We start from the raw sequence: 11,198 nt of genomic DNA on the forward strand, positions 1-11,198 counted from the left end.
GAAAACCGTGAACATAATATTACAGTGAAAAAATCAGGAATTACAGTATATTTTATCAAGATCATATTGTATATGCCTGATAAAAGTATATTCATAAACAATTGTTACAATGAAGAGTTTAGAAAGATGCCTTATGAGGCAATTGAAGAAGGTCCTACAATTGGTATGGAAAACCAGTCTTCTGGTTGTTTCAATTTAGTTTTTAATGCCTTCAATCTAGATGATCCATATTTCTTTGATCAGAAGATGTTGAGGATCTGTGTGGGGTTGGTGGGTACCTGCTGGTCTAACTGGCGGAACTGCAGGGCACACCTGTTCCTGTCTGCTGAGTTCCCCACCTCGTTATACAACTGAGCCTGATAGTACAGAACGTCCTTTACTCGCGCAGGGGCCTCCACTTTCTGGAAACCCTCCAGAGCGATGCCTAGGGTGCCGATGGCCGACAAGATGGCTGCCTTCCTCTGAGTAGGGTGTTTGGGATCAGAAGATGCTAGCTGGCACTTTGCCAGAAGGAACTGTGCACGAGATCTGTTGTAGAGCGAGCCGTGAGACAGGACCTGGACAGAAAGACAAACAGTTATGATACCACTTCTCAACATATGCAAAAAATTTCCAATGAGGGGACAGAAGGAAGAAAATGACAGGTAACTCTAGCCTGATTTAAGTCATGTTCTATACTTGGCTTTTTTGTTCACATGTACTATGTACTAAAGAGAAAGCAAACTATTTGGAGATAGGTGATGTTGAAGAGGAAATAATTTCAGTAAAAACAATGGATGATTCAAACAACAGTAGGTTAGCCTGAGTATCATCCGTATTCTACCGGGGCTCCTTACACTCGCTACCCCTAATTAGGGAAGTGAGTGTAGGGAACCCCGGTAGAAATAGGATGGTACCCAGGCTAACAGTAGGTACTGGTAACAATAAAAGTCAATCCACAGTACACTATCAGTAGCCTAGTGTAAGGTAAGTACCAGTATTGAACTGTATTCGTAATATTGTATCCGGAACATGAACCATACCTGTGGCATGACTTGTTCTGTCAGAGCTAGTGCCTGAGTGGGTAGCTTCATGAGTAGCTGGATGTGTGCGATGTTGAGCTGTGCCATGGTGGCCATGTGGTTCAGGTGGTGCTCCTTACACAGTGTCAGGCACTGCAGGAAGTAGCTGTTGGCTGTGGTGAGGTTGGAAGCAGCAGTGTACACCTCCCCCAGAGCCAGCAGTACACCTACAGATGGGTAAAGATGTAAATGTTGAGTAAAACACATAGGATACACAAGGCACATGCGTTGTGGGGCATTTTTGGCATGAGGAAATGTGTAATTGTAACACGTGTAAATTTGCAATACAAATGTGCTACATGTTTAAATTGAATGAAAATCAAAACTGCAATTCTATTTAATGCTAAATCAAGTCACTCTACTTACCATACTCAAGTTTAGCTGCTTACTACCTGTTATTCTGAGCTTGCTAACTAAAAAATTGCTAAACCATGTACCTGCATGTATCTCTGTGATTGTGGTGGAGGGCTCCTCCCTGCACTTCTGCAGTAGTTCCTGTAGATGTTTACAGGCCCCCACACTGTCACCCTTCTCCTTCAGCAGTAGTGCTCTCCTGTACTGGGCCTCTGTGTTGTCCAGCGCTGCCAGACTCGTGATGGCAGTCTCCGCAGCAGTCCACTTGTGGTTCCTCAGTGCTCGGTCAAAGTTGATGCACTATTGAGGAATACATAGTTACAGAAGGAAATACAAAACTACACATACGATACCAGTGAAACCAACTTATAACAGAATCTCCAGAACATTAAAATATAAAAAATCACAAAGTAAACACCATTTAATCTCTTTTTTTATGTAGCAGTTGTAAAGCTACTAAAGGTTTTTACTTAGCTCATGAGTTATAACTTTGGAGGTAGAACCCGCTAGTGGTCTTGCCAAGAGTAGGAGTATGCCCCAGTGAGAGTGGATCAAACCTGTACCAGTTTGGTCTTTGTAAAACTGGTGTGTTACACTTTGGGTTAATTCACCATTTATGCAAAACAAACCTGTTCTGCAAACATCCAGACCCTGGCATTCTTCTTGATATGGTGGAATTTCTCCTTTAGCAGCTGCAAGATCTCATACACACAGGTGTAATTCCCCTGGTCAGCATGGATCACTGCAAATCAAGATTCAAGACACAAGGTAAGAGGTAATGTGTGAGGGGGAAAACGGAACAGAATATTATGCAGTCTTTCTATCTAAAACAGTCCCTTGTTGAGGTATTGATACATGTACTAAAATATGTGGTAATGATGATATGCATGTTTTACCTACTAGTACAAATGCCTCTACAGCAAAATACCTTATACTATATTATAGTTCTACCTGCTAGGTGAGAAAGCACCAGGCAGCCCAGCTCCTTGTCCCAGTGGTTGGTTGTGGGGTTCCCACTGCCGTGCAGCAGCAGCTGGATGTTCAGCAGGGACATGGCGCTCTTCCCGTACATCTGCCACAGCGCCGTCTGTAGAGCAAAGCACGATGCCACCAGCTCGGGGATATAGTGCAGGCAGTTCAGGCTGTTACTTTTGGCGAGGTACTCAAACACTCTGGCTGGCTTTAACCCTGCCTGTGCCTTCAGCTTGGTGAACATCTGTACAGCCATGGAGGCCAGGTAGGGAAGGGTTAGCACGCTGGCACGGATGACAGACCGCTGCAGGAGCATGGCCACTTTGGATTCATCTTGCTCCAGACGGCTCAGCCAAATAAGTGCATGCTGAAGGCAGACATTGTCGTTAGTAACCTGTGCCAGACGTATCGCCTCCTGGAGAACTGCCATGGCTTCCTCGCGGTGCCCGAACCGGCAGTGTAGCGAAGCGAGGTTCAACGCAGCATATCGGTAGCTTCTCGCTGCCATCGCATCCTCGTTAGGTTTACTCTGCTGGTTGTGTTGTGAGTGGAGGGAAAAGCGGTCAAAGTAAAGATGGAGGCTCTGTACTGCTCCACACCACTCGTACACATTCATACTGTTCAGATAACTCAGGTAGTGTGCTTCCACAAACAGCGGGTTGCTCTTCAGGAGTCTCTGTACTTGCTGCTGCAACTCAGCCGGTGATGATGCCTCTGCATCATTGTAGTTATTCTGAAGTCCCAAAGAAAGGTAATACTGCGCTTGGCGATAGGACAGTATCGTTGAATCCTCCTTACCGACCTCCAAGTCCTCTCTCCGCATGCCTTCCCCTTCATCTGCCATCTCCATCGCATCGCTTGTATCCAGGTTGTCCCTCACTGATGACTTTCCTTCCTGGCAGTACTCCATCAGCAGTTCGTAAAGGGATGACACCTGGCTGAAGGACAGCTTGTCGAAGGCCAGCACCATCCTTCTGATGAACATACCCACCACCCCTGCCCTCTGCAGCAGTGGTTCCTCCCCCTCAGCTGACAGGTTAAACAGTTGTTCTAAAGACTGCATGAAGTCTGTTAGCACCATCAGTCCATCCTGTGCCATCTCCTTCAGCTTGTTGTCCAGCCATCCAACAACAGTCTCTGCTGTTGAGGGATCCCCTTCAGCCAGTTTCTCCACCTCTCTGCGCAGGTCTGCAAGTGTCTCGTCTGGACTTTGGATCCACTTCAGAAGGGCAAGGGAAAAGTTACGCTGTAGTCGAACACCAAACAGCAGAGTCTGCAAGAAACATTATAAGGTTAAAAATATGCCGTTACACATGACATGTATATCAAAATGGTTTTGCATCATGCATGCAAATACTATTTCAGTGTATAATGACATGAAGAAACAAAAGGTATTGAGACTGACTTTTGTGTTTTAAACTCAACAAAGACCTTTTAAATTTAATGAAGAAGTATTATTATACCTTAGTGAAGACATCTGTTATCCCCTGACTCCGCTCAGCCTTACTCTGCACATATTCACTGATCAGGATCAGGAGGGAGATCTTGTGGGGGGTGACCCACTCCCGCCAGGGGGGGTCGGGCATGATCCCCCCACTGTGGTCAGCCGTCACTGCCCCGGGGGTCGGGTGGAACAGGTCTCCCTGGAGAGCATCCATGGCATTCACAACAGTACTCTCTGTCCTGGAAATTATGAAGTGTTATTCAGGGCTCGAAATTAACATAGTCCCATAGGCCCGGGGCAACAAAAATTTAGGCCGGGAACACTAGAAAATCACTTTGGGACCTTTTTTGGGACGATAAAAAAATTATCAACATCAGAATGTAATTTTTAGTTTTATTGAGAAGTTAACTGGGGTAACGGGAGCTTGGTGGCAGCTTATTTACTGATGATCTGCTCGATTCTCCCAAGGAGGTTGAAAAAAAAGATTTTCCCAGCTGCGCGCCACGGCGTTTATTTACATGGAGTAAAATCTTCCGAAGGAAATTCGACATGTAAGTCCTAAAGTTCTACACAAACAGTGTACATCTTTAATGTCAGAAGATAATAATTCTCCTTCTGATGGCCCAAAATCACCAGTTAAAAAGTTTTTCTTCCCAACCTCCACTTGTTATGTTTGGTTTGTCTCAAATTTCTGGACAAGACATGTTTTTGAATCTGCGTTGATTTCGAGTTTATTGTATACATGTAATTGACAATTAGTTATACAGAAATTTTGTACTCTGAGTCTGACTCAACATTATATTTATTGTTGTAATACATACTTCCTACGTGGGACCATCCATCCTCACTTCGGGACGATTGGAATTTATTTTTGGGAACACTTCTGGGACAGTAGGGGGAAAAGTTAATTTCGAGGCCTGTTAGTTATTGTTAAAAGAATTACGTACCTGTCCATTAGAAGTCTTTGAATCGTTTGATTAGTAGTAATAATGCAATTTCCATGTATACTCTTCTGCAGGAAGCACGAAAAAAAAAGTTTTAGAGCCTGAAACTGGGATAGAACATCTTAGATGAAATTAATACATTTTTTTGTCATCCTCACGTCAGCTGTCAGATTGGGGGTCCCCAGGGAATGCCACAACACAATTTGGGAAATGGAATGCATGACATTCTTCCAAATTCATGAAAGGCAGGAAACTCTGTGCAATACTTACTTAAACTATACTTCGTTGCTGCTCTTCAGGAGACGTTGATCAGCAAAAAAAAGGCTGTTTTGGGCAAAAATTGCACAAGATATCGAGAGAAGAATCTTCCTGGCTACAAAAATGGCGGGCATGACCATGATGCATGATGGGCAGTAATGGTAACCTTTGACCTGTAAAAGTTTGCATGTGTGCGCGTGTTACCAGGCAAGTAGGGGTTTGAATCGTCAATATCAACATTTAAAGGTTAGGAATGGAGTCAAAGAAAATCATGAGGTAAGTGCCGGCATTTTAACCGTTGCATGTTGTCCAAAGAATAACCATAAGCTCAACCAGTGCTCTTTCTCATGACGTTTAAGTCAGCACTGTGGGAGGGGGGAACCATATCGTCTGCCTGGGCTGGACACAGCTTGCACAGTACGATACATGCAGAATATTTTCGTCCAAATTGGACACAAATGGTCGTTATGATACATGTATGGTATTATTTCTACACAATAATGCTTTAAAAACAACTTATACTGCTGCATTCCAGTTGATTTTTAGATGTTCATATAAAATCAACCATTTTCCTTCTTGATGCAGTGCTGGATTATTTCTTGATGGATACACTGTTGGGGGTGTCGCCAACTTCTTGGCAAAGCAGAAGACTCCCAACAGTTCTGCAAAGAAGAAACTTAAGACAGAATCTGTACTATCAGATCTGTCAGCCCTTTTCAGTCCAACATCACCTTTTAGCTCATCCCCTGGGATAGGCAGTAGTAACAACTCCAGCTCTGTGCGGCAGCATGGTAAAAGGAAAGCTGAGGATAGTACTATTTCTTCCAAGAAAAAAGTGAAGGAACTTAAGACGATGAGTAGCAAAGAGGAGTCAAATAACACAGTGCAAAGCCCCCAGACAACAACAAGGTCAGCAACAACAACAGCAACAGCAGACAACACTCAAAGTCAAAGTCAAGGGTCTAAGAAAGGAAAGCGAAAGAACAAAAGCATGATACCAGCAGAGGGACAACCTGTAAAAAAATCATCAGTCGATGATGTCCCTGTTGTGAAAGGAGGATCAAAGACTCCACCTGAAAATACCACTACGTTGCCTAAAAACACGAAGAAAAGGAGAAAGAGGAAGTTATCAGACAGCACACAGGGAACTACAGAGCAAGTGACTGTAGAAGACACAGGCCAGGTTCAAGTTTCTGAGAATTCTGAGCCACTCAAGAAGAAGAGGAAGAGAAAGAAGAAGAAAACTAATGCCACGATTTCAGTTCCAGCATCTGATACTCTAGACAATAAAGATGGCACAGCAGGAAGTGCCAATGTACAGGGAAGTAAGAACACGGTCAAGAAATCACCTGTGTCTCAGCAATCAAAGGACCCGAATGCAAAAAAGGATCTTGAAGACCAAGATGAGACATCAAGAAAGAAAAAAAAGCGTGATTCCAAGATTTTATCAGAAAGGTACAGATTATCAAACTTAAAGCTTCATATGCTCCTGTATCTTTCCATCCTTTGTTAATTTAAATATTTATGACAAATAGGTACATGTAATACATATAGCATACTGATAGTTGATTTGTTCTGTCTTCTGAACTTTTGAAGAGAGTCACTCCTGAAGAATGCAGACCAAGCGGAACAGACTAGGAAGGAGCAAGTAAAGAAGAAACAGGAGGAAAAGAAGAAGATGATGACCATCACTGAACTGGAAGATGCAAACCCAACTCCTGGCAAGAGGCTGCGTGATCCTGAGAGGGACCAGAGGACAGTGTTTGTTGGGAACCTGCCTGTTAGCACAACAAAGAAGGTACAGAAATGAAATACACCGTTATACACGTCTTGTATATATGTAAATACATGTAATACTAACCCGCTTAAAACACTTGTCCTGTCCTTTACATTCAAATCAGTTTTTCCTGTACACTCAAATTTATTTTTCCTTGTTTATTTGCACCGGGCATTTGTGTTGTGACTTACCCATGCGCAGTCTACTGTTAATCTGTGAAAGAGGCTAGGCAGTACGAAAGGCTAGTACGAAAAAAGAAACACACATAGTACATGCTTTAACACTATAAATAACAGCAACAGTAAGCAATGTGTCGTATAATCTATACTTTTTCAGTAAGAATTTATTATTACTACTTTAACAATCAACTAACATCATAGAGTAACTGTTTTGTTTGACTGATGTTCCAACAGGAGTTGAAGAAGATGTTCCGGAAGTTTGGTGAAATCGAGTCAGTCCGGTTCAGATCAATAGTAAGTTTATCTATTGACCAAAGTGCTACAGCTTCGGCCAGTGAAAACAAAGCTATTATCAACTAGAAAAAGCTTAATGTGATGGGTGCAAATTGGAGGTTGAAGGTATAGGTATCGAGGAAAACTGTTCAAATGAACAGATTTTTCTAGCAACTGTTGCTTCCCTATTTGTTGACAAAGTTTGAAATTAGAAATGAAAATTGTATTTGTTACATTTTACATGACCAGTTTATAACTTCACCTTTATTACCATTTTATTCCAGGCTCAGTCTAATCCAAATGTCTCCAAGAGAGTAGCCATGATGAGGTATCTGTTACATTCTTGTGTCCAGATACAAAAAGTAGTACCTTCTGCACATGTCCGTGTGAACCTTATAGTTATAGTCCCATTAAGGAAGAAATATTTTGTCTTGAACTTTTGAAGGATTTTTGCATTGTTAAATTGGTCTGTACAACGCTGTATCTGACTTTCTCTTGATGATTTCCATGACAGACAAGAGATCCAGGAGAAGAAGAAGAACATGAACTGTTATGTGGTGTTCACAGAAGAGGCATCAGCACAGGCTGCACTCAAAAGGTTAGGGCTATGCTGCACACAGACTCTTGAAAATGTACACATATAACATATTAAGTCATTGGCAATATCCAATGTTTACTTAGAATTCTATGGTTCTTTATGTCTTGATAGTTTTCAAATTTTGTCTGTTTTTTTGTGTCTCATCATTGAACCAAAGTGGAATACTCAGGTCCCTTGTTCTCCTCTTTAGATGGTAAGGATTACAATGTATCTACTTACCTTTTGTATGTTTTGTGTGTATTCAGGAATGGTACAATAGTTGGAGGGTCACACCATATTAGAGTGGACTTGGCTAGCAACAGCAAAAAGGTATCAGCCAACTTAAGAAGTCTTCATAATATTTGATTTTCCTGTATTTCACTCACTTAAGATAATGGTTCTTACTGTTAAATACCAAGCCATTAACCATTGATTTGTCTCCTTTTTCCCAGTTTGACCACAAGTTATCTATCTTTGTTGGCAACCTTCCCTTTGGTGAGTATACAGCATCAATCAAGTTTCTCAAATCACATCACATTCTAATTACATTACATTTTAGTGGATTTAAAGCATTATTAGCCTGAATGCCTTACTGTTCCAATACTCCCTACCTGTACAAATGCCATTTTGTTCCATTCCCAGATGTTGAGGATGACTCAGTGTATGAACACTTCTCTCAGTGTGGGGAGGTGGAGGGGGTCAGGATCATCAGGGACAGCAAGTCTGGGCTGGGCAAGGGATTTGGTTATGTGCTGTTTCAGGTGTGTGCTCCAGCTGTTTCCTTCATATTTTGTAAACTATTCAATGCTATTTTCTGTAATCAGATAGACTTTTTAAAAACTGTTGTCATTTAAGAGCAATGAACAAGTATTGACCAATTGTCACACGTCCCCTGTATCCTGGATGTGTTGTTGCATAAAGAACACCAGTGTTTTTTGTGTTCATGTTCATGCTCACTATTTCCCATACAGGACTCTGCATCTGTAGGTCTAGCCATCAGACTGAATGAAAAAACATTTTCTGGAAGAAAAATCAGGGTGAAGAGGGCTGTCAAGAAAGAAAAAGTCAAGAACACAATATCCTTTCTAAAAGCCAACATAGAAAAGTCCTGCAGACCTTCATGAACTGCAGAAAGGCTTTCATGCCAATGACAAGACAACATGATCATTAAGTTCATTACGTTATTAGACTCTAAGATGTCATCACATTACATATTACGGAGAAATAGAAAAAAGTAAATGAAAAAAGTGACTTCACTTGTTTTTGTTAAGATGATTATTTCTATCATAATCTGTTATGTATTAAAAGCCAAAAGATCATAATGTACAAGTATCTAATTATCAGCAAATGTGTTTTATTTTTCACCTGCAATTTTCTTCATTGTAAGTAGAAATGGTAATGCAGACTGTTGATTATTCCTTAATAGTTTTATCACAGCTTTGGGTCAGGCTCAGCATCAAAAGGCAACAAACCCTTCCTGAAGGGCAAGTTTTCCCAAAAGAGTGACCAAGGCCTCAAATCCCACAGGAAGGACAAGTTCCAGCCCAAGGATAAAGCAATGGGATTAAAGAAGAAACAAGGAGGGAAGAAAGAGAGGTGGAGAAACAAGCCTGGGTTCAAGGGAGGGATGAAATCTAGAGGAAAATGATTACCTGGTACTTGCCTGCCCACATGCCCTCCAAGGCAAATTGCATGATGAGTATGAAGTGCTGAAATTAATGTGAAATACAGTACTATTCTCTAGATAATTCCTTTTATGTTGGAAGCATAGGTAAGCTTTATATTTCCGTAACAGATGTCTGTGAGTCCTTTGTATTAAATTTGATATACAGCCAATGATCTTAGTTTTCCCCATTATATTTGTTTTTAGTAGTTCTAGATCTCTTGTCCTTTCCATTTACGATGATATTGACAACACAATTCTTGCAACCTAGTAATGTAAGACAGTTAAGCTTTTTCAACTAGCCAGCAAAATTAAAACACTTTTTACTTTCTTCCTGTTTTAAATGTACCATGAATCAACAGTTTGTTACAGAAGGTAGCTATTATACTCAAAGCAGAAGTTAGGCTCCAGCTGGTTGTTTTTTTAGCATTTGTATCAGGCTATTTTGTAAGGTTTTCTTTTTATCCGTCAACCTTCTTTGACTGGTAATAAGAAAACAGGACAAAATAGACAGCCTGATACAAACACACACAAAAAAACCCAACTACTTGGAGAATAGTTAGCTATAAAGTTTTGACAAACTCTTTCAAATGATCAAATTTCTACTGAGCAATTCCCGGAACAACTAATTTGTGGCCAGTAGTTACACTGTTACAGTGCCAACTAACAAATGCTATAAAAGAAAGACAAGCTTGAGTAATGCACCTTATGTGTCGGTGCTTGAATACATGTACTTGACATCTTTGTATCACCAAAGTTAACCTTCACAAAACTGTCCATAAAAGATATTTTATTGAGTAATCCACACATCAAACAGAAAAGATGCAACACAGCAGTCTCCACTTGAATGTAAAATGACGATTTATTTTATCTAGTGGTTGTCAAGTAAGCACACAGAAATGTTCCATCAAGACTCGTGTAGTAATGTCTACAAGAGAAATATCTACAAGATTCTCAGCCACGCATCGTAATAATTAATTTGGAAGTAGGAATAATGGCAGTATACATCATTGGAATTTTCTGACAAAAATTCTCTTCCTGTATTCAGCAAATAAGCCGAGTTATTCCTCACCAATATACCAGGAAAAGACCAATAACATGTACAAGGGATAGGGGTAAGAAGGGAAGAATAAAAAATGTGGAGGTGTTCCCTCAATTTACACGTTATCTCTCTGATTTGCTATTTCAATAGGCCAATGATGTGGCACAATGCATGGTTAGATGCAGCTCAGATTAAGGCGTGGCCAGGTATGGAATCAGCACAAGAACATACTGTAAATATTCCAATTTTTGGCCTCTGGAATTCGATTGACATTGTCTTCCTCTCCTGTACTCTCTCCAATTCCTTAAAATTACTGTACAAAAATCAACATCAAAATATTGAGATATCCACAATAATATAAACAAATAAGGGACCTTTTGGCAACAAATACATTAAATAATGGGGATAAGAATAAAAATCCAGTCCACTACATATATGCAGACTGGAAAATGTCTGCTTCTCGGTAGCATTGCATAAAACTGTGTATAAAACTTCATGAAATATATGGATTTCTTTTACCTTCACTGAAGTTCTCTGTGAAAATAATGACATTGAATGACTATATGAACAATCTGAAATGACAGTTTTTTGCTCTCTTTATCACAGAAATAGATTTATCTCACTAGCATTTGGAGGTCTTAAATTTTACAGTTG

At 40.6% G+C, this 11,198-nt stretch overlaps 2 protein-coding genes across 2 annotated transcripts; one reads left to right on the forward strand and one right to left on the reverse strand.

Moving 5' to 3' along the window:
* Positions 1 to 93: 93 nt before the first annotated feature.
* Positions 94 to 5,183, reverse strand: LOC118412190 (anaphase-promoting complex subunit 5-like). Its single transcript, XM_035814913.1, has 7 exons — positions 5,046 to 5,183; positions 3,851 to 4,070; positions 2,367 to 3,660; positions 2,045 to 2,157; positions 1,499 to 1,715; positions 1,023 to 1,228; positions 94 to 557 (listed from the first exon to the last, which is right to left on the reverse strand). Exons 2-7 carry the CDS (start codon positions 4,043 to 4,045, stop codon positions 240 to 242), a joined length of 2,343 nt encoding a protein of 780 aa, XP_035670806.1. The 5' UTR covers positions 4,046 to 4,070; positions 5,046 to 5,183; the 3' UTR covers positions 94 to 239.
* LOC118412354 (RNA-binding protein 34-like) lies at positions 5,138 to 10,659 on the forward strand. The gene is made up of 11 exons (XM_035815172.1): positions 5,138 to 5,309; positions 5,619 to 6,488; positions 6,630 to 6,831; positions 7,224 to 7,283; positions 7,547 to 7,590; positions 7,777 to 7,860; positions 8,106 to 8,169; positions 8,292 to 8,334; positions 8,482 to 8,600; positions 8,811 to 8,915; positions 9,275 to 10,659. The coding sequence occupies exons 1-11, from the start codon at positions 5,287 to 5,289 to the stop codon at positions 9,485 to 9,487; spliced, it is 1,827 nt and encodes a 608-aa protein (XP_035671065.1). The 5' UTR covers positions 5,138 to 5,286; the 3' UTR covers positions 9,488 to 10,659.
* Positions 10,660 to 11,198: the final 539 nt, after the last annotated feature.

This window comes from Branchiostoma floridae, chromosome 1, assembly GCF_000003815.2.
Source record: "Branchiostoma floridae strain S238N-H82 chromosome 1, Bfl_VNyyK, whole genome shotgun sequence".
NCBI classification, from domain to species: domain Eukaryota; kingdom Metazoa; phylum Chordata; class Leptocardii; order Amphioxiformes; family Branchiostomatidae; genus Branchiostoma; species Branchiostoma floridae.